Below are 24,661 nucleotides of genomic sequence, written 5' to 3'. Positions count from 1 at the left end.
GCACGGAAATTACAACCTTTACTGCAAAAAGATGCCCGCTTGCAATCCATTTTTCCAGACCCCCCACTACTGTGTTTTAGGCAGCCCCCAAATCTAAGAAGCATCATTGTCAGAAGCTCCTTGTCCTCTCCAACAGCTGCAGGAACCTTTCTTTGCAATCAGAAAAAATGTAAAACCTGTCCATTTATAATGACCACGGACAAGATAATCAGGACTACAAGATCCCAGGTACTTTCAGTTGCGTCATTTCTAATGTGATGTACTTAATTATTTGTACTAAATGTCCAATTGGGGGTTTGTATGTGGGGGAGACAGGGCAAAAGCTTAGAACAAGAATGAATTCTCACCGCCACACAATAAGAGAAATAAGAATGGATCTACCTGTGGCAATACATTTTTGTCTCCCAAATCATAACATTATGGACATGAAATTTCTCGTGTTAAAGGGTAGCTTCAAATCCCAGAGAGACAGAAGAGTCTGGGAATATAAACTGATGACGACCTTTGACACTTTCACTGCAGGAATGAATGTGTCGCACGGATTTATGTCTTTTTACATCAACTAAGGATCTTGCCCCTCAGACCATGTGGGGTCATCACAACAGAACGAGACCCCAATAAAACAATCCTTATCTAAGAACTGGCCCAATCTTTATGGACATAACTGTTTATCACCCATGGTAATTCTGCTTCATGTCACCTGTCTTATCCATGGTTTTTCCCTTTTTGTTTTCTATGCTGTTGTGCATAAATATGTGATTCTTCAGAATTTATTTTAGTCTTTGCCTGATGAAGAGACCTGTGTAGTCTCAAAAGCTTGCAATTTGGTACCATCTTTTCAGTTAGCCATTAAAAGGTATCAACTACTGAGGACTCTCAATTCTAAATATTTTTCTAACTTTCATTTAGACATTTCCTTTCTTTCCTTAACTTATTTAACCCCACAAATGCATGCTTTCTTTTTATGGCTTATCATAATCAAAAGATTCATGCTAAGCAATTTTAGTTTTATTTTAATTATGATACATTTCAATAATAAAAGCAATTAAAAAAGAGTCAAATGTGGAATGTTAATTGATTTTATTATTATCAAGAAAAAGTCATAATATTATAAAGTGTCAAATCATCTTTTTGCCACATTGTTGCTCTCACCTGCTGATCACCTACATGCTTTTCATTAAATTATATCACATACTGGATATTATAGCAGGCAAGTTCATTTCACAAAACAGTACATTTCTGCACAGTGTGTACTTTCACACAAGCATTTTCAGGAAACATTCATTTTAGTGCATTTCCTAAATGTTGAATAATTTATCAGGATTTGTGTATGGAATTACATTATTTCCTCTTAAAATAATTTATAGACAGGATATTTTCAACTTTATTAAGTCTTGTGCTGAATGGAGATTAGAGGCTGGCAATCGGTTTTAGCTCCTTGAAAATAGTTAATTCACCCTTAATAATAGTACACATATATATCTGATCTTTATCTTTTGGCATTTTTTGTTACAATACTTTTTTAAAAGCTGTAAAAATTTTCTCTTGAAAACACGAGCAGTTCCTTTTTTTCCCGGTGTTTCATCTGTCCTTGAGACAAAAGTTGTTTTGAAATTTTTGCAGATTGGACAGAAATAGTATAAATTGCTCAGTTTTTGGAAGACAAAGGCCAGTCCACTGTAATGTGAGAAAAAAAAAGAGTTATGAGATAAATATAGAATAGCTAATGTAAAAATAAATGTATTAATTTACATTGGCTTTAAAGGAGCCCTCCAGGAATAGGAAAAAAAAGAAACTATCATTATGAATATATTCTAAAATACCTTTAATTAGCGATTGACATTGTTTTTGTCTAGGGAAATAATCTCTACAGAATAAAAGTAGTCACAGTCAAGTTACATTGACTGAAACTGTCCTAGAATGTTAATAGGATATGTGCCTGTGAGCATGCTGTCAAACTATTTCCATGCCAAAGCACCCACTGATCATTCAAAAAGACAGCACCCCTGGTATCTTCAATATAATATTAGATAGACAGGGTGGACACCAGCGGGAGCAGCCTCTTCTTACCTCAGCACTCCTGATATCTCCAATATTAGATCAGATAGACAGGGTGGGCACCAGTGTGAGCAGTCACTTCTTATCTCAGCACTCCTGGTATCTCCACTATAACATTACATAGACAGGGTGCACACCAGTGTGAGCAGCCTCTGCTTACCTCACCACTCCTGGTATCTCCAATATTACATTAGATAGACAGGGTGGACACCAGTGTGAGCAGCCTCTTCTTATCTCAGCACTCCTGGTATCTCCAATATTACATTAGATAGACAGGGCGCACAGCAATGTGAGCAGCCTCTTCTTATCTCAGCACTCCTGGTGTTTCCACTATTGCATTAGATAGTCAGGGTGGACAGCAGTGTGAGCAGTCACTTCTTATCTCAGCACTCCTGGTGTTTCCACTATTGCATTAGATAGTCAGGGTGGACAGCAGTGTGAGCAGTCACTTCTTATCTCAGCACTCCTGGTATCTCCACTTTAACATTAGATAGACAGGGTGCACACCAGTGTGAGCAGCCTCTGCTTACCTCACCACTCCTGGTATCTCCAATATTACATTAGATAGGGTGGACACCAGTGTGAGCAGCCTCTTCTTATCTCAGCACTCCTGGTATCTCCAATATTACATTAGATAGACAGGGCGCACAGCAATGTGAGCAGCCTCTTCTTATATCAGCACCAATGGTGTTTCCACTATTGCATTAGATAGTCAGGGTGGACAGCAGTGTGAGCAGTCACTTCTTATCTCAGCACTCCTGGTATCTCCACTTTAACATTAGATAGACAGGGTGCACATCAGTGTGAGCAGCCTCTGCTTACCTCACCACTACTAGTATCTCCAATATTAGATCAGATAGACAGGGTGAACACCAGTGTGACCAGCCCCTTCTTGCCTCAGCACTCCTGGTATCTCTAGTATTAGTTGAGAAATGTAATGTGGACTGCAGTGTGAGTGGCCTCTTCTTATCTCAGTACCTTCAATATCTCCTTACTAAATCAAACAGAAAGGGTGGACATCAGAGTAAATAGCCTCATCTTACCTCAGCACCCTAGGTGTCTTCAGTATTAGGTATGATAGACTGGTTGGATGGCAGTTTAAGCAGTCTCTTTTTACCTCTGTAACCCTGGTATCTCCAGCATTATAGTATACAGTGTATTAGATATACTGTATAGTGTGGACTATAGTGTGAGAAACCACTTCAAACCTTAGCACTACTGGTATCTCCTGTATTATATCAGATAGACAGGATGGACAACAGTGTGATAAGCCTCTTCTTACTTCAGTCCTCTTGGTATCTCCAGAATTGGATCATACATATAGCATGGACTGTAGTGTGAGCAGCCTTTTCTTATCTCAGAACCATGGTATGTCTAGTATAAGATCAGATAGACAGGGTTTACAGCATTGTGAGCAGCCTCTTGTTACCTCAACACCCCTGGTATCTCCAGCATTAGATCAAGTATACAGGTAGGACTGTAGTGTGAGCTACCTTTTCTTTCCTCAGAACCCTGGCATGTCTAGTATAAGGTCAGCTAGAGAGGGTTTACAGCAGTGTGAGCAGCCTCTTCTTACCTCATCACCCCTGGTATCTCCAGCATTAGATCAAGTATACAGGTTGGACTGTAGTGTGAGCTACCTTTTCTTTCCTCAGAACCCTGGTATCTCCAGTATAAGATCAGATAGACAGGGTTTACAGCAGTGTGAGAAGCTTCCTCATACCTCAACACCCCTGGCTTCTCCAGCATTAGATTATGTATACAGGATGGACTGTAGTGGGAGCCACCTCTTCTAATCTCAGCATCTCCGATATCTCCATTATAAGATCAAATAGACAAGGTGGACAGCAGTTTGAGCTGCGTCTTCTTACCTCATCATCCCTGGTATCTCCAGTATTAGATCAGATAGACAGGGTGGGCAGGAGTGTGATCAGAATCTTTTTATCTATGCACCGTAGTGTGAGTAGCCTCTCATTATCTCAGCACTGCTGGTATTTCAAGTATAAGATCTGAATATCCAATGTGAAAATATCTTCCTACACAAAGTGAAAAGGGTAAAGTACCCTACTGCACATGCCCACAAACACTTGTCTTATTAATATTCTAGAACAGGTTTATGTCAAAATTAACTATGGCTACAAAGATTGTTTTAAAAAAGAGCTCGATACGTGCTGAAAATGCATAAAAATAAAAACTACAAAATTGATGTTCCACTCTGGAACTGTTCCTTCATACAGCAGTGCGGTCTACTCTGAAACCTCAATCTCCTTTTTCTACTAGGGTAACGTAACAAGATGACAGTCTTTCTTAATGTTTACGCAATGGTTACTTGCTAATTGAAGGATATTTAATATTTTATCAGTAATGACAATTTCTCTCTTTCTTTCTCTTTCCTTTTTAATCTATCATTTAATTAAGAAACAGCAAGAAATGTGTTAAAATAATAAAATTGTCATGATTCACCTATTCCAACCCCCTCCAATTGTCTCTAATGCTCACTTCAACTAGGCAAGTGTCCACTACAGTCAGTAACTGGCCCCAGTGATCACAAACCATATAATGTAGAGTGCCTTCTAAAGCTAGCAATTGGATGCAGACGTTATGCTACTGAATGAGTGGCCAAGGTTACAATAAGTAAAAGATGGCTATTTTATAAATTAAATGTTTTCTGTACGTAAAATTTATTCATACCATGAAGTTTATAGTTTGCGCCTTTACATTTTCGCCCTGGTTTACTGAAATCAAGATTTCCTCTCATGCCTCGATGGAAAAGTGGTTGCACTGGACGGAAGTTGTCACTCATACTTTGGAAGATGTGTGATGGCTGGTTCTGGCTCAGAAGGCGAAGAGAGTGCATCTGTGTGTGAAATGAATAAAAATGGAACAAATGGTTACTAAAGTTAAAACACAAGAATATAGTAAAGTTAAACTTGGACTTCAATATATGTCATGTCTAGCTCAACATATTTTTGTAAACTGTGCTTTGAATATTAGAGGACCGTTCATTTTTTTTCTATCGTAGGAGTTGTCTCTTTAATGGCCAGTATGAACATGCTCCTACACGTTGTGTACCAACTTATACTCCAGTTCATTTCCTTTATTTTGTTTTAAATTATTTTACTCAGTGCACACAAGGATGAGGCCTCCCTTCTTTGAGCTGGACATTACGATTTATACAGCTTCCCATTGCTGGATGTCCAGAGTTAAGCCACGATCCTGCTCAGCCATTATTCACATTGAGGTCATTTTTTACACGTGGTAAGGATTTAATCTGGTAAGAACTGTCCCAACTGGTTACACCTTGGCACTGGTGGGATAGCTTTTAAGCACTTTTTGATCAAAGTTCAGTGTTTACTAAGTAGTTTATGTTATTTATATGTAGTACTGCTTTTTACTTACAGCAGGGTATACAGCTCTGGCAAAAATTAAGAGAACCACTGCAACAAAACCCTGTTATGGGCAGCCCAATCTCTAGACCTGAACCCCATTGAAAACCTCTGGAATGTAATCAAGAGGATGATGGATAGTCACAAGCCAACAAACAAAGAAGAACTGCTTAAATTTTTGCACAGTGAACAGTGTGAAAGACTGGTGGAAAGCATGCCAAGATGCATGAAAGCTGTGATTAAAAATCATGGTTATTCCACAAAATATTGATTTCTGATCTCTTCCTGAATTAAAACATAAGTATTGTTGTTTCTAAATGAACTTGTTTTCTTTGCATTATATGAGGTCTGAAAGCCCTGTTTTTTTTATTTTTTTTTTGGGGGGGGGGGTTAAAATTGTGACCATTTCTCCTTTACAGAAAAAAAATACAAAATGTGTTGCTTGGAAATTCGGAGACATGTTGTCAGAAGTTTATAGACTAAAAGAACAATTTACATTTTACTCAAAAATATAAAGAGAAAAATCTGACAAACTGAAAATTTTGCACTGGTCTCTTGATTTTTGCCAGAGCTGTATGTTAGTTTGTTTCTATGTTAAGTTTTATCTGTGTAAGAAACAATATTTCTGCACATAGACTTGGTGCAAACTAGTGATGAGCGAGTATGCTCGTTACTAGGGTTGAGCGAAACGGATCGGACAAATTCAAAAATCGCTGACTTTCGGCAAAGTCGGGTTTCATGAAACCCGACCCGATCCTAGTGTGGGATCGGCCATTAGGTCGGCGATCTTCGCGCCAAACTCGCGTTTCGTATGATGCGTTCAGCGCCATTTCTCAGCCAATAAAGGAGGATGCAGAGTGTGGGCAGAGTGATGACATAGGTCTCGGTCCCCACCATCTTAGAAAAGGGCATGACAGTGATTGGCTTGCTTTCTGCGGCGTCACAGGGGCTATAAAGGGGCGTGCACGTCGACTGCCATCTTCTGCCGATCTTAGCATAGGGAGAGGTTGCTGCAGCTTTGTCAGAAGAAGGGTCATAGTTAGGGAGGGAAGATTAACTCCCAAACCGCTTGTGCTGTAGCGATTTCCACTGTCTAACACCACCTTTGTTTTGCAGGGACAGTGGAGGCTATATCTTTGGGCATCAGCTCTGTAGCTTATTAGGCTGCCTTATAAGGCTCCCTGATAGCTGCATTGCTGTTTGCACTGCTGCTGTGCAAACCACCTGCTTTTTTAAAAGCAAAAATCCTGTTGCTCCTTTCTGCACTGTTATCTTGTTTATTTGTCCACACTTTTGTGTGCAGCTGGCCTTTTTATTGCTGCCATACTTGTCCTGAGATCATTGTAGGGAGATTGAAATTGTACTACAGCCCTTGTATTTTTTCATATATCAGCCAGCCACTTGCTGCCACTTACATTGCGCAGTTTTATACACTGTGCCTGAGTTTGGGTTCAGTCTCCCCCCAAAAAAAGTGAGATTCAAATTCTCACAAAGTGGATATACCTCAGTCCTCTTAGTTTGTCATATATCAGCCAGCCACTTGCTGCCACTCACATTGCGTTGATTTATACACTGTGCCTGAGTTTGGGTTCAGTCTCCCCCCCCAAAAAAGTGAGATTCAAATTCTCCCAAAGTGGATATACCTCAGTCCTCTTACTTTGTCGTCCAGCAGCCAGCCACTTGCTGCCACTCACATTGCATTGATTTATACACTGGGCCTGAGTTTGTGTTCAGTCTCCCCCCAAAAAAAGTGAGATTGAAATTCTCACAAAGTTTATATACCTCAGTCCTCTTAGTTTGTCGTATATCAGCCAGCCACTTGCTGCCACTCACATTGTGTTGTTTTATACACTGGGCCTGAGTTGTGGTGCAGTCTCCCCCCAAAAAAAGGGAGATTCAAATTGTCACAAAGTGGATATATGTCAGTTCTGTTAGTTAGTCGTATATCAGCCAGCCACGTTCTGCGAATTACATTGTGTTGTGTTATACACTGGGCCTGAGTTGTGGTGAAGTCTCCCCCCCAAAAAAGGGAGATTCAAATTGTCACAAAGTGGATATATGTCAGTTCTGTTAGTTTGTCGTATATCAGCCAGCCATGTTCTGCCACTTACATTGTGTTGTGTTATACACTGGGCCTGAGTTGTGGTGCTGTCTCCCCAAAATAAAAAGGGAGATTTAAATTCTCAACAAGTTTATATACACCTTCTACCTTGTTTTACTGTACCATATATCGGTTGTTATTTTGGTTACGTTTTCCCAAAAATGAGGAAGTCTGGTGGAAGAGGCCGTGGGCGGTCGTTACCAGCTGGTACTGATGGTGGTGGTGGTGGAGCATCTGGTGTTAGTGGGAAAAGCAAAATAGCACCTGAGGCTGGAGGTTTTGAGCCAGCGTCATTGACTGGCTACACAAAGCCTCGAAGGCTCCCTTATTTGGGAGTAGGAAAACAGCTTTTAAAGCCGGAGCAGCAGGAAAAAGTTTTGGCTTTCATTGCTGACTCAGCCTCTAGCTCTTTCGCCTCCTCTTCAGAAAGTTCAAAATATAAAAGCAGCGAGTCATCAGTGGATGCTCCTGGTCAGGAACAAGACGTTTCCTTGTGTCCTTCACCCAAATCAAAAGTGAAGGTTACATCAGGCGACACCACAGGTTACTCCATGGAGCTCTTTACACATACCGTGCCTGGGTTAGAAAGGGAAATTGTTAAATGCCCATTACAAGATGAATCGGACATGGAGTGCACTGATGCACAGCCACAGCGAGATTATTATGCTGTTCCATTGACTCAGATCACTACATTGCCCTCGCAGTGTACTGAGCCAGAATCTGACCCTGATGAGACTATGGTGCCTCGTCCCGAACGCTATAGCACCTTACACGGTGACACAGAGGAAGGTGCACATGACATTGAAGAGAAGTTGATAGATGACCCAGTTGTTGACCCAGATTGGCAGCCATTGGGGGAAGAGGTTGCCACTTCCAGTAGCTCAGAAGCGGAGGAGGATGATCCGCAGCAGCCATCTACACGCAACAGCTGTCATCTGGCAGGCCCGTATCAGGCCAAAAACGTGTGTCAAAAACAAAAACAGTTTTAGGACAGCGTGGACATCCGGTGCAAGTAACACAGCATGCAATGCCTGAAAAGGTATTCAATAGTAGGAAGAGTGCAGTGTGACAATTTTTTAAACAAGATCCGAATGATCAGTGCAAAGTTATCTGTAAGAAATGCTCAAAGACCTTTAGCAGAGGGAAGAATTCCCTAAATTTAAATACAACGTGCATGTGTAGACATTTAACCAGCATGCACTTGCAAGCCTGGACTAACTACCAAACGTCACGTACCTTAGGTGCACCTGCTCAGAATGAAGGAACTCAGCAACGCTACATTGCTTCCCTCACTGTAAGCCCACCGGTTAGGACACCACCAGCAGCAAATGTGGAGGTATCGTTGCAAGGCCAAAGCAGTCAGGGAATCACAAGGTTATTGGTAGGAAACACTGTATGTAGGCCAACATCAAGAATACCATCACCAACCCTCTCTCAATCTGCCATGTCCACCACCACCACCGCTAGTTCCACCATATGCAGCTCTCTAGTCCAGCTCACCCTACAAGAGACTCTCGCTAGGAAAATAAAGTACTCATCCTATTATCCGCGTACACAGGGTTTGAACGCCCACATAGCTAGACTAATCTCGTTAGAGATGATGCCCTACCGGTTTGTTGAAAGCGAAGCTTTCAAAGACCTGATGGCCTACGCAGTACCGCGCTATGACCTACCCAGTCGGCACTTCTTTGCGAGAAAAGCCATCCCAGCCCTCCACCAGCATGTCAAATACCGCTTTGTCCATGCACTGAGGCAATCAGTCAGTGGAAAGGTGCACCTCACAACAGATGCATGGACCAGTAAACATGGCCAGGGACTTTACGTGTCCATTACGGCACACTGGGTTAATGTGTTGGATGCAGGGTCCACTTGGGACAGCCATAGTGGGACAGTTCTGCCTAGCCCACGGTCTAGGAAACAATTGGCTGTAGGCGTTGCCACCCCTCCTCCTCCTCCTCCAGAAGCAAAAGCTCATCCACAGAGCGCAGTCGCACGACCACTCCATCCGCAGCTGCCAGTGTTGCACACAAGGTATCCCATTATGGAACAGCTAGTGGTAAGTGTCAGCAGCCTGTGTTACAAATGAAGTGTTTGGGCGACAACAGACACACCGCGGAAGTACTGGCCGAGTACTTGCAGCAAGAAACTCAGTCATGGCTAGGCAGTGTACATCTTGAGGCAGGCAAGGTAGTCAGTGATAATGGAAGGAATTTTATGGCTGCCATAGCCCTTTCTGTTATGATCCGGTGACGCTGGAGCCGCATGAGACATTCTCTGGAGTAGGTGGTACCTGTACTGACCGCAATCCCTGAACTGACACCGCAACTAGAAGTAGCCGTGGGATGTACCTAACAAGTCCTAGACACCTCGACACAGCCGGAGGACTAAATACAACTATAGATGGAAATGGGAATTCTATCTGGCCTCAGAGCAGAACCCCAAAGGACAGGCAGCCCCCCACAAATATTGACTGTAAGTATAAGAGGAAGGACATATGCAGGAAGAAAGCAGGATTTAGCAAAAGAGGCACTTCTAGCTAAAGAGAAAAGGATAGGACAGAATTCTAAGCGGTCAGTATTAAAACCCTAAAAATATCCACAGCAGAAAATACAAAATATTCTACATCTAACTAAAGACATAGAATGTATTTCTGCCTCTCCAGAGAATCCAGCCTGACTGAAAAATCAAAACAAAGTCTAAGCTGGACAAAAACACAATGAATTGCACTGAGATGTAAAGCACTCTACATGTGTGCTACAGAGACAAAAAACCAGACACTTATCTTAGCTTAATTGACAGCAGGGCATGAGGAGCCAGACAGAGATGCAATCCCTCCTAGAACAATGGACAACTGGCATAGATTCATGGATCCTACACACCTAAATAACCAGCAGAGCTGCAATCAGCAGAAACACCTGCCCTGTAATACAACCCAGAGACAACTGCACTACCACCAAGAACCACCGGAGGGAGCCCAAGAGCAGAATTCACAACAGTACCCCCCCTTGAAGAGGGGTCACCGATCCCTCACCAGAGCCCCCAGGCCGATCAGGATGAGCCAGATGAAAGGCACGGACCAAATCAGCAGCATGGACATCAGAGGCAAAAACCCAAGAATTATCCTCCTGGCCATAACCCTTCCATTTGACCAGATACTGAAGCTTCCGCCTCGAAAGACAAGAATCCAAAATCTTCTCAACCACATACTCCAACTCCCCATCAACCAACACAGGGGCAGGAGGATCAACAGAGGGAACAACGGGCACCACATATTTCCGCAATAAAGATCTATGGAAAACATTATGGATGGCAAAAGAGGCCGGAAGGGCCAAACGAAAAGAGACCGGATTGATAATCTCAGAAATCCTATAAGGACCAATAAACCGAGGCTTAAACTTAGGGGAAGAAACCTTCATAGGAACATCACGGGAAGACAACCAGACCAAATCCCCAACCCGAAGCCTGGAACCAACACGCCGACGACGGTTAGCAAAACGTTGAGCCTCCTCCTGAGACAACACCAAATTGTCCACCACATGAGCCCATATCTGCTGCAACCTGTCAACGACAGAATCCACACCAGGACAATCAGAAGGCTCAACCTGCCCTGAAGAAAAACGAGGATGAAAACCAAAATTACAAAAGAAGGGCGAAACCAAGGTAGCCGAACTAGCCCGATTATTAAGGGCAAACTCGGCCAATGGCAAGAAAGCCACCCAATCATCCTGATCAGCAGACACAAAGCATCTCAAATAAGTTTCCAAAGTCTGATTAGTTCGCTCGGTTTGGCCATTTGTCTGAGGATGAAATGTGGAAGAAAAAGACAAATCAATGCCCATCCTAGCACAAAAGGCCCGCCAAAACCTAGAAACAAACTGGGAACCTCTGTCGGACACAATATTCTCCGGAATAGCATGCAAACGAACCACATGCTGAAAAAACAACGGAACCAAATCAGAAGAGGATGGCAATTTAGGCAAAGGCACCAAATGAACCATCTTGGAGAAACGGTCACAAACCAACCAGATAACCGACGTCCTCTGGGAAACCGGAAGATCTGAAATAAAATCCATAGAAATATGCATCCAGGGCCTCTCAGGGACCGGCAAAGGCAATTCAACCCACTAGCACGGGAACAACAAGGCTTGGCCTGCGCACAAGTCCCACAGGACTGCACAAAAGAACGCACATCACGCGACAAAGAAGGCCACCAAAAGGACCTACCAACCAAATCTCTGGTACCAAAAATACCAGGATGGCCAGCCAACACAGAACAATGAACCTCAGAAATCACTCTACTAGTCCATCTATCAGGAACAAACAGTTTCCCCAGTGGACAGCGGTCAGGTTTGTGAGCTTGAAATTCCTGAAGAACCCGTCGTAAATCAGGGGAAATGGCAGAAAGAACCACCCCTTCCTTCAGAATGCCGACCGGTTCAAGGACCTCAGGAGAATCAGGCAAAAAACTCCTAGAGAGGGCATCAGCCTTAATATTCTTAGAACCAGGAAGATACGATACCACGAAATCAAAACGGGAGAAAAACAGGGACCATCGAGCCTGTCTAGGATTCAGCCGTTTGGCAGACTCGAGGTAAATCAGATTTTTATGATTGGTCAAGACCACAATACGGTGCTTGGCTCCCTCAAGCCAATGTCGCCATTCCTCAAATGCCCACTTCATAGCCAATAACTCCCGATTGCCGACATCATAATTGCGTTCAGCCGGCGAAAACTTACGGGAAAAGAAGGCACAAGGTTTCATCAAGGAACCATCAAAATTCCTCTTAGACAAAACGGCCCCTGCCCCAATCTCAGAAGCGTCAACCTCAACCTGAAACGGAAGAGAAACATCCGGCTGACGCAACACCAGGGCCGAAATACATTGGCGTTTAAGCTCCTGAAAGGCAGAGACAGCCGCAGAGGACCAATTCGTCACATCAGCGCATTTCTTCATCAAATCGGTCAGAGGTTTAACCACACTGGAGAAGTTAGCAATGAAACGGCGATAAAAATTAGCAAAGCCCAAAAATTTCTGAAGGCTCTTCACGGAGGTGGGCTGAATCCAATCATGAATGGCCTGAACCTTAACCGGATCCATCTCTATAGATGAGGGAGAAAAAATAAAGCCCAAAAAAGAAACCTTCTGCACTCCAAAAAGACACTTAGACCCCTTCACAAATAAAGCATTATCACGAAGGATCTGAAATACCATCCTGACCTGTTTCACATGAGACTCCCAATCATCGGAAAAAATCAAAATGTCATCCAAATATACAATCATGAATTTATCACAAGGTATTCAAAATGGCCTTCGGGCGTATTAAACACAGTTTTCCATTCATCACCCTGCTTAATACGAACCAGATTATATGCCCCTCGAAGGTCAATCTTAGTAAACCAACTAGCCCCCTTAATCCTAGCAAACAAATTGGAAAGCAAAGGCAAGGGGTATTGAAACTTGACTGTGATCTTATTCAAGAGGCGATAATCAATACAGGGTCTCAAGGAGCCATCCTTCTTAGCAACAAAAAAAAATCCTGCTCCCAACGGTGAAGAAGATGGCCGAATATGCCCTTTCTCCAAAGACTCCTTAACATAACTCCGCATGGCGGTATGTTCAGGCACAGACAGGTTGAAAAGTCGGCCCTTAGGAAACTTACTACCTGGAATCAAGTCAATAGCACAATCACAGTCCCTATGCGGTGGAAGGGAACTGGACTTGGGCTCGTCGAATACATCCTGAAAATCAGAAAAAAAACTCTGGAATTTCAGAAGAGGAAGAAGAGGAGATAGACATCAAAGGAACGTCATTATGAACCCGCTGACAACCCCAACTAGTCACAGAAGTAGATTTCCAATCCAACACCGGATTATGTACCTGCAACCATGGAAAACCCAGCACAATAGCATCATGCAAATTATGCAACACCAGGAAACGACAATCTTCCTGATGGGCCGGCGCCATGCACATGGTCACCTGTGTCCAAAACTGGGGTTTATTTTTAGCCAAAGGTGTAGCATCAATGCCCCTTAAAGGAATAGGGTTCTGCAAAGACTGCAAGGGGAAACCACAACGCTTGGCAAACTCAAAGTCCATTAAATTCAAAGCGGCGCCTGAATCCACAAACGCCATGACAGAAAATGACGACAATGAGCAGATCAAGGTCACAGATAACAGAAATTTAGGTTGTACAGTACTGATGGTAAATGAAGTAGCGATCCTCTTTGTACGCTTAGGGCAGACCGAAATGACATGAGAAGCATCGCCACAGTAAAAACACAACCCATTCTGACGTCTGAATCCTTGTTGTTCTGCTCTAGACAAAATCCTATCACACTGCATAGGCTCAGGCATCTGCTCAGAGGACAACGCCACGGTGCGCACAGTTCTGCGCTCCCGCAAGCGCCGATCAATCTGAATGGCCAGAGACATAGAATCACTCAGACCAACAGGCGTGGGAAATCCCACCGTAACATCTTTAACAGATTCAGAAAGACCCTTTCTGAAAATTGCCGCCAAAGCATCCTCATTCCATTTAGTCAGCACAGACCATTTTCTAAATTTCTGACAAAACAATTCTGCCGCTTCTTGACCCTGAGACAGGGCCAACAAAGTCTTCTCAGCATGATCCACAGAATTTGGTTTGTCATATAATAACCCTAGAGCCAGGAAAAAGGTGTCTACATTAAGCAAGGCCGGATTCCCAGACTCCAGGGAAAATGCCCAGTCCTGAGGATCGCCACGCAGCAGGGAGATGACAATTTTAACCTGCTGAAAGGGATCACCAAAGGAACGAGGTTTCAGAGCAAAAAACTGTTTACAGTTGTTTTTAAAACTCAAAAATTTGGACCTGTCCCCAAAAAACAAATCAGGAGTAGGAATCCTAGGCTCTAAAACCGGAGTCTGAACAATATAATCTGAAATACCTTGTACCCTAGCAGCAAGCTGGTCTACACGGGAAACTAATCCCTGAACATCCATGCTCACACAAAACTCCTCAGTCACCCAGAGGAAAAGAGGGAAGGAAAGAAAAAACAGACTACAGAAAAAAAATGGCTCAACACCTTTCTTCCCTTCTTCTGAGATGCATTTAACTCATTGTTGGCCAGGTGTACTGTTATGATCCGGTGACCCTGGAGCCTCATGAGACGTTCTCTGGAGTAGGTGGTACCTGTACTGACCGCAATACCTGAACTGACACCGCAACTAGAAGTAGCCGTGGGATGTACCTAACAAGTTCTAGACACCTCGACACAGCCGGAGGACTAAATACCCCTATAGATGGAAATGGGAATTCTATCTGGCCTCAGAGCAGAACCCCAAAGGACAGGCAGCACCCCACAAATATTGACTGTGAGTATAAGAGGAAGGACATATGCAGGAAGAAAGCAGGATTTAGCAAAAGAGGCACTTCTAGCTAAATAGAAAAGGATAGGACAGAATTCTAAGCGATCAGTATTAAAACCCTAAAAATATCCACAGCAGAAAATACAAAATATTCTACATCTAACTAAAGACATAGAATGTATTTCTGCCTCTCCAGAGAATCCAGCCTGACTGAAAAATCAAAACAAAGTCTAAGCTGGACAAAAACACAATGAATTGCACTGAGATGTAAAGCACACTACATGTGTGCTACAGAGACAAAAAACCAGACACTTATCTTAGCTGAATTGACAGCAGGGCATGAGGAGCCAGACAGAGATGCAATCCCTCCTAGAACAATGGACAACTGGCATAGACTCATGGATCCTACACACCTAAATACCCAGCAGAGCTGCAATCAGCAGAAACACCTGCCCTGTAATACAACCCAGAGACAACTGCACTACCACCAAGAACTACCGGAGGGAGCCCAAGAGCAGAATTCACAACACCTTTCAGAACTGAAACACATACCTTGCCTGGCTCACACCTTGAACCTGGTGGTGCAGTGCTTCCTGAAAAATTATCCGGGGTTACCAGCCCTGCTCCTGAAGGTGCAAAGACTTTGCTCGCACATCCGCCAGTCGCCCGTACACTCCAGCCATATGCTGAACCATCAGCGATCACTGAATCTTCCTCAGCACCGCCTAATAATCGACATTGCAACAAGGTGGAACTCCACACTGCACATGCTTCAGAGGCTGTGCGAACAGAGTCGTGCTGTAATTTATTTGTGGGAGGATACACATACACGGGCAGGCACTTGGATGGCAGACATGGAGTTGTCTGGTGTGCAGTGGTCAAAGCTACAAGACCTCTGTCAAGTCCTTCAGTGTTTTGAGGAATGCACATGGCTGGTAAGTGCAGACGACACCATCATAAGCATGAGCATCCTACTAATGCATCTGCTGATGCGAAGTTTGACGCACATTATGGAGCAGGCGTCTGCAGCCGAGTAGGCGGGAAGCCTTGATGACAGTCAGCCATTGTCTGCTCAGGGAACTCTCCTGGACGAGGTGGCAGATGAAGAGGAGGAGGAGGATGATGGGGATGAATATTTATGGGAGGAGGATGCTTCTCAGGGAGCAATAGAAACTGGTGGCGTTGCGAGGTCAGGTACAGGGATTTTGCAGGACACAAGTGATGTTGATTTGCAAGAAAGTGCCCTCAACCCATCACAAGCAGTGAATTGACACCTGGAACATTGGCCCACATGGCTGAGTATGCCTTGCGTATCCTAAAAAGGGACCCCCGCATAATTTTAATGATGCCCGATGACAATTACTGGTTGGCCTGCCTCCTGAATCCACGATATAAAGGAAAACTACAAAATATCATGCCACATGAGAACCTTGAGCAAATTTTGTCTACCAAACAAGCAACCCTTGTAGACCGTTTGGTTCAGGCATTCCAAGCACACAGCGGCGGTGATGGTTCTCACACGAGCCGTAGTGGCCAACATGGCAGAGGTGTTAGAGGTGCACAAAACCGAAGTGGCGTTGGACAGAGGGGTTTTATGACCAGGTTGTGGAGTGATTTCGCAATGGCCGCTGACATGACAGGTACTGTTGCATCGATTCAAAGTGACAGGAGACAGCATTTTTCCAATATGGTTACGAACTACTTTTCCGCCCTTATCAATGTTCTCCCTCACAGGTCATTCCCCTTTGATTACTGGGCATCTAAAATAGACACCTGGCTTGAATTGGCAGAATATGCATTACAGGAGCTCGCTTGCCCTGCTGCTAGTGTGCTATCAGAAAGAGTATTCAGTGCTGCTGTTCAATACTGACCGAAAAAAGTACACATCTGGCTACCCAAAATGGTGATGATCTAACCTTCATTAAAATGAACCAATCATGGATTTCAAATTATTTGGCCCCACCTTCCCCTGCTGACACATAGCTTGCATGAAAAATGTCTTGCTTTTTGCCTCCTCTTACTGACTTTTCCAATTCCTCCATTTGCAGCTGCTGAATGTCCACCATAAGCCATTTTTATACCTCCATAAATGGGCTGACTCCCCCCACAGGGCCGTGGTCACCACCTGGTGCAAGTACCTGTGCGAGTGCCGTTTGCCTGGACAGGTGGGTGGGCCCACTCTTGGGCGAGGGCACTGGCACAGGGTCCCTCATAGTACAATGAAGTGTCTCTGACGGTGGTGGTGCACAACCAACGTCAGACACACCGTCGTAATATGAGGGGCCCTGTGCCAGTACCACCGCCCACGAGAGAGTGTTCCCCCCCAGCTCGAACAGTGCTCTACCACTTGCAATACTTACCTCTCTCTGCTCCACCACTGTGTAGTCTGTGCTGTTAAATCCTTCAATTGCACTGCCAATACAAATTTGTTGAAATGATAGATGATAGTTAAAATAGACAGGGGCCCTGGCCTCCATTTACACCAGTTAACACTCTGCGCCTACTACCACTGTCTGCTACTTAGCAGAGGAGCCCACCCCTGTACCTAGCTATGCCACCTGGTTATTTATGAAAACAATTTTGGCAGACACTTAGTCTACTTTATTATTAGGACCTATTCACTGTGTCAGCCACTCCTTAAAATTGTCCTCCGCTGAACAAAGCAATGCCGCCAGGTTAGTCCTGTTACCAGTTTTGAACTGCATTTAGCCTACTTACTTATTTGGGCCTACTCACTGTGTCAGCCACTCCTTACAATTGTCCTCCGCTGAACAAAGCAATGCCGCCTGGTTAGTCCTGTTACCAATTTTGAACTGCTTTTAGCCTACTTACTTATTTTAGCCTACTTATTTTGGCCTACTCACTGTGTCAGCCACTCCTTACAATTGTCCTCCACTGAACAAAGCAATGCCGCCAGTTTAGTCCTGTTACCAATTTTGAACTTCATTTAGCCTACTTACTTATTTGGGCCTACTCACTGTGTCAGCCTCTCATTACAGTTGTCCTCCGCTTAACAAAGCAATGCCGCCTGGTTAGTCATGTTACCAATTTCGAACTGCATTTAGCCTACTTACTTACTTGGGCCTACTCAATGTGTCTGCCTCTCCTTACAGCTGTCCTCCGCTGAACAAAGCAATGCTGCCTATTTAGTCCTGTTACCAATTTTGAACTGCATTTAGCCCACTTTATTATTTGGGCCTATATCTATGTTTCCTCCTCATCCTGCCCTTTGCCCAGCCACTGCTAGAGGAGTCTGCTGGTACAATAACCCAGACCACTACATTCCCCTTGCACTCTACACAGCCAGAATCTGACCCTGCTGAAAGTCAGGTTCCCCTTTCCGCATACTATACCACCTTACATGGGGACAAAGAGGAAGGTGCAGATGAAAGTGCAGGTTCCTTCATCAGGTGGGGGGGTGACATCACTGGCACAGGGCCCCTCATAGTACACAAAAGTGTCTCTGCCGGTGGGAGGCGCCACCCGCTGTCAAACACACTGCCGTACTATGAGGGGCCCTGTGCCAGTGCCAATGCCAACGAGTGGGCCCCCACTGCTTGCTTAGGATCATAGCACTTCCAAAGTTGAAATACTTACCTCTCTCTGCTCCACCGCCGTGACGTATTCCACGTTTCCTGGGCCCACAAAAAACTTGAGGCAGCCCTACCCCCCACCACTTTAGCCAAATGACCCCCGATTTTCAATGCCTAACTTTTATTTTAAAGTAAATTAAGATTGACAAGCTTCAGTAATAAGAATTGATGTTTTTGGCATTAAAATGGGCACTGTAGGTGTTTTCCTGTCCTCCACTCTCTGCCGACTTTGATTCCCCATTGACTTCCATTGGGTTTCGTGTTTGAGTCGGACCGCGACTTTTCGCAATAATCGGCTGATTTCACCCGACCTGACTTTTGACAAAGTCGGGTTTCGCGAAACCCGACTTGATCCTAATAAAGTCAAAGTCGCTCAACTCTACTCGTTACTCGAGTTTCTCCGAGCATGCTCGGGTGGTCTCCGAGTATTTCAGCGTGCTCAGAGATTTAGTTTATGTTGATGCAGCTGCATGATTTGCAGCTGCTAGACAGTTTGAATATATGTGGGGATTGCCTATTAGTTACGCAATCCCCACATGTATTCAAGCTGTCCAGCAGCCGCAAATCATGCAGCTGCATCGACGTAAACTAAATCTCCAAGCACGCTGAAATACTCGGAGACCACCCGAGCATGCTTGGAGAAACTCGAGTAACGAGTAGAGTTGAGCGACTTTGACTTTTTTAGGATCAAGTCGGGTTTCGCGAAACCCGACTTTGTCAAAAGTCAGGTCGGGTAATTACTAGTGCCTACCTCATTGTGTTGTTTAATCTTCATGAGGATCAACACTGCAAGTATGGGCTCATGTGCACAGCTGGCAGACTTTTGCAGAAATATCTGTGACTATTTTATACACATGCTGAAGAAACAGCCCTATTCAGATGTTTGTAATACATTTTCAGTTGCAAAAGTTTCAGCAACAAATCCATAAGGTGTGAACAAGCCCTTTTGATACTGTCATTGTGTAACACCCCAGGTAACCGGTTGTTACGGTGATGTTGCCTTCCTTTCGGGGAGGGCGATATCATGCTTGGGGGCAAGGAGGATTCTCTTTACCAGGTAACACACCTACATACAACACATTCTGAATCCAGGCCAGAAGGGGGATCTCTGAACCCGGATTCAGGGGAGCTTCCCCAGCTTTAAGTATTCTGGTCTGGAGAAGGAGTTAGACAGTTGGTCGAGGGAGACCAAGGGAGATCAGTCTGGAGAGACAGTGGAAGTGAGAGGACAGAAAGCAGACAGTAGGGCAACCACGTGTGAGCTGCAGCTCCAGGAACTGAAGATAACATGAAGGGTTGAGCGTGCATCAGAGGAATGGAGCACAGGAGAAGTAAAGAGCTTAGAGGGGAACTGTGACCGGGCACCCTCTGAGCCGAAGGGCAGGAACCGGGCATCGGGAGCCCGAGGCTGTGTTGTACTCCATGTCGCTCAGCAGAACTGGAGGGCATAGGACTTTATGTAATTTGCCCCCACCCACACCAGAAGATACAGCAGTACACTAGGAGCCCTGTTCGTGATAGAGACCCTAAAAAAGGAGAGAGAGGACTTTGTACGGAAGCCACAGGCAGCAAGGATCTCACATATGAGCACGAGTAGGAAGGCTTACGGACCAAACCAGGGAAAGGGATCCACCTTTGGATCCAGGCCGGATGGACCATAGCACCACCTGTTGCTGGTACCCTGGACTGTGGATGCTTACAACCATTAAACCAGGTACAGACGTTACAACTCTGTCCTCCATTTATTTGCTGGCATACACCATCCCTGCCCAGCACATCGGGAGCCATGGGGACCCCGCTTCACCTGTGGGAAGCTGTTATGACCCCAATGGCAGAGGGTCTCAGAAGAAATTACCAAGTCTGCAAACACAAAAAACCAGCTCATAGGACAGTGGTAACTGGGCTGACCGTATAACTAATCCTAGCACCACAAATAGCAGCAGCCGGGGAACGTGCCTACGTTGGTTCTAGACGTCTCGCGCCAGCCGGAGAACTAACTAACCCTAGAAGGGAAAAGATAGACCTTTCTTGCCTCCAGAGAAAAGACCCCAAAAGTTGGATACAAGCCCCCAAGAAATAATAACGGTGAGGTAAGAAGAAAAGACAAACGTAAGAATGAACTAGATATTTAGCAAAGAGAGGCCCACTGACTAATAGCAGAATATAGTAAGATGACTTATACGGTCAGCAAAAACCCTATCAAAATTTCCACGCTGGATATACAAGAACCCCCTAACCGTCTAACGGCCCGGGGGGAGGATAACAGCCCCCTAGAGCTTCCAGCAAAATCAGGAATCACATTTAGTACAAGCTGGACAAATAAATAAGAGCAATGCAAATAACCAAAAAACAAGGAAGCAGGACTTAGCTTAATTTTGCAGGAACCACGACCAGCAGACAGGAGCAAACAGAAAGGAACTGATTACAATGATGCCAGGCACCAGACTGAGAATTCAGGAAGTTTATATAGCAACACCCCTGGACTAACGACCCAGGTGGGTGCCAAACTAGGGAAAGACAATCCCAGAGTCATATCACTAGTGACCACAAGAGGGAGCCAAAAAAGTCTAATTCACAACAGTACCCCCCCTTTAAGGAGGGGTCACCGAACCCTCACCAAGACCACCAGGGCGATCAGGATGAGCAGCGTGAAAGGCACGAACTAAATCGGCCGCATGCACATCAGAGGCAACCACCCAGGAATTATCCTCCTGACCATAGCCCTTCCACTTGACCAGATACTGAAGCCTCCGCCTGGAGAGACGAGAATCCAAGATCTTCTCCACCACGTACTCCAACTCGCCCTCAACCAACACCGGAGCAGGAGGCTCAACAGAAGGAACCACAGGTACAACGTACCGCCGCAACAAAGACCTATGGAACACGTTGTGAATGGCAAACGACACAGGAAGGTCCAAGCAAAAGGACACGGGATTAAGGATTTCCAATATCTTGTAAGGACCGATGAAGCGAGGCTTAAATTTAGGAGAGGAGACCTTCATAGGAACAAATCGAGAAGACAGCCACACCAAATCCCCAACACGAAGTCGGGGACCCACACCGCGGCGGCGGTTGGCAAAACGCTGAGCCTTCTCCTGTGACAACTTTAAGTTGTCCACCACATGATTCCAAATCTGCTGCAACCTATCCACCACAGAATCTACCCCAGGACAGTCAGAAGGCTCCACATGTCCCGAGGAAAAACGAGGATGGAAACCAGAGTTGCAGAAAAATGGCGAAACCAAAGTAGCGGAACTAGCCCGATTATTAAGGGCAAACTCAGCCAACGGCAAGAAGGTCACCCAATCATCCTGATCCGCAGAAACAAAACACCTCAAATAAGCCTCCAGAGTCTGATTAGTTCGCTCCGTTTGTCCATTAGTCTGAGGATGAAAGGCAGACGAAAACGATAAATCAATGCCCATCTTAGCACAGAAGGATCGCCAGAACCTGGAAACAAACTGGGATCCTCTGTCAGACACGATATTCTCAGGAATGCCGTGTAAACGAACCACATTCTGAAAGAACAAAGGAACCAGATCGGAAGAGGAAGGCAGCTTAGGCAGAGATACCAAATGGACCATCTTGGAAAAGCGATCACATACCACCCAGATGACAGACATGCCCTGAGACACCGGAAGATCTGAAATGAAATCCATGGAAATGTGTGTCCAAGGCCCCTTCGGGACAGGCAAGGGCAAGAGCAACCCGCTGGCACGAGAACAGCAAGGCTTAGCTCGAGCACAAGTCCCACAGGACTGCACAAATGACCGCACATCCCGTGACAAAGAAGGCCACCAAAAGGACCTAGCCACCAAATCTCTGGTACCAAAAATTCCCGGATGCCCTGCCAACACCGAGGAATGAACCTCGGAAATGACTCTGCTGGTCCACTTATCAGGAACAAACAGTCTGTCAGGTGGACAAGAGTCAGGTCTACCAGCCTGAAATCTCTGCAACACACATCGCAAATCCGGAGAAATGGCTGACAGGATTACTCCCTCTTTAAGAATACCAACAGGTTCTGCGACTCCAGGAGAGTCAGGCACAAAGCTCCTTGAAAGAGCATCAGCCTTCACATTCTTTGAACCTGGTAAATACGAGACCACAAAGTCAAAACGGGAGAAAAACAATGACCAACGGGCCTGTCTAGGATTCAGGCGTTTAGCAGACTCGAGATACATCAGATTTTTGTGATCAGTCAAGACCACCACACGATGCTTAGCACCCTCGAGCCAATGACGCCACTCCTCAAATGCCCACTTCATGGCCAACAACTCCCGATTGCCAACATCATAATTCCGCTCAGCGGGCGAAAACTTCCTAGAGAAAAAAGCACATGGTCTCATTACAGAGCAACCAGGGCCTCTCTGCGACAAAACGGCCCCTGCCCCAATCTCAGAAGCATCCACTTCAACCTGAAAGGGAAGTGAGACATCAGGCTGGCACAAAACAGGCGCCGAAGTAAACCGGCGCTTCAACTCTCGGAAAGCTTCCACGGCTGCAGGAGCCCAGTTAGCAACATCAGAACCTTTCTTGGTCATATCCGTCAAAGGTTTAACAACGCTAGAAAAATTAGCAATAAAACGACGGTAGAAGTTAGCAAAACCCAAGAACTTCTGAAGACTCTTAACTGACGTGGGTTGAGTCAAATCATGAATAGCTCGGACCTTGACTGGGTCCATCTCCACCGCAGAAGGGGAAAAAATAAAACCCAAAAAGGGAACCTTCTGTACTCCAAAGAGACACTTTGAGCCCTTAACAAACAAAGCATTCTCACGCAAAACCTGAAACACGATCCTGACCTGCTCTACATGCGAGTCCCAGTCATCAGAAAAAAACAGAATATCATCCAGATAAACAATCATAAATTTATCCAGATACTTCCGGAAAATATCATGCATAAAGGACTGAAACACTGAAGGAGCATTAGAGAGCCCAAAAGGCATCACCAAGTACTCAAAATGACCTTCGGGTGTATTAAATGCAGTTTTCCATTCATCTCCTTGCTTAATGCGCACAAGGTTGTACGCACCACGAAGATCTATCTTGGTGAACCACTTGGCACCTTTAATCCGGGCAAACAAGTCCGACAACAGAGGCAAAGGATACTGAAATTTAACAGTGATTTTATTCAGAAGCCGATAGTCAATACAAGGTCTCAAAGATCCGTCCTTCTTGGCCACAAAAAAGAATCCCGCACCAAGAGGGGAAGAGGATGGACGGATATGCCCCTTCTCCAGAGATTCCTTGATATACGAACGCATTGCGGTATGCTCAGGTACAGACAGATTAAATAATCTTCCCTTAGGAAATTTACTACCTGGAATCAAATCTAATAGATTAAAACAGAGCCACATGTACGTCCAAGTCTGGACAGAAACTCCCACATAATATGTCAACATACGGAAAAAAGGAGTCCAAATGCTGTCACTTAGATTTTTGATAAGAGGTAAATATTTTATTATGCTAACAAGTTTTTTAGGTTACAAAACCTGATTAAACAAGAAATAAAATCATAGTATAACAAAGGTACGGGTAACAAATTACCCCACACATCACCAATAATAGTACAGCTGAAGGTTGCAGGTTCACTATTCAATTATAAACAACAATGGTGGTATTATACCATAGTGACACTCTCAGTCTTTGAAAGGCTTATTACAGAGTACAAATAAATAAACAGTCACTGACTGCACCTTACCCATGTATGCCGTGGTGTATGTGTGGAGTATGGCAGCCCCTACACGTGTTTCGCGTAGGCTTCTTCCGGGGGCTGGAATCAAATCTATAGCGCAGTCACAGTCCCTATGAGGAGGGAGAGCACTGGACCTGGACTCGCTGAATACATCCTGATAATCAGACAAATACTCAGGAACTTCCGAAGGAGTAGAGGAAGCAATAGACACCGGGGGAGAATCACCATGAATTCCCTGACAGCCCCAACTTGACACAGACATTGCCTTCCAATCCAAGACTGGATTATGGGTCTGTAACCATGGCAGACCCAAAACGACCAAATCATGCATTTTATGCAGCACAAGAAAACGAATCACCTCCCGATGTTCAGGAGTCATGCACATGGTTACCTGTGTCCAAAACTGCAGTTTATTTTCCGCCAATGGCGTAGCATCAATACCTCTAAGAGGGATAGGATTTACCAACGGCTCAAGAA

The 24,661-nt window shown here is 44.8% G+C and overlaps 1 protein-coding gene across 1 annotated transcript in view; it reads right to left on the bottom strand.

The window, feature by feature from the left end:
- Positions 1-989: 989 nt before the first annotated feature.
- LOC143764772 (carbonic anhydrase-related protein 10-like) overlaps positions 990-24,661 on the bottom strand; it is a 2,293,337-nt gene continuing 2,269,665 nt past the window's right edge. Inside the window, exons 8-9 of the mRNA XM_077250719.1 lie at positions 4,750-4,915; positions 990-1,677 (exon numbers count right to left, since the gene is read on the bottom strand). Of these exons, the coding sequence (XP_077106834.1) occupies positions 1,649-1,677; positions 4,750-4,915 (195 nt within the window). The 3' untranslated portion in view covers positions 990-1,648. The remainder of the gene's footprint in view (positions 1,678-4,749; positions 4,916-24,661) is intronic.

This window comes from Ranitomeya variabilis, chromosome 4 (genome assembly GCF_051348905.1).
Source record: "Ranitomeya variabilis isolate aRanVar5 chromosome 4, aRanVar5.hap1, whole genome shotgun sequence".
In the NCBI taxonomy this organism is placed as follows: Eukaryota; Metazoa; Chordata; class Amphibia; order Anura; family Dendrobatidae; genus Ranitomeya; species Ranitomeya variabilis.
The sequence above is the reverse complement of the archived record's forward strand: the minus strand, read 5'-3'. Positions and strand labels throughout refer to the sequence as shown.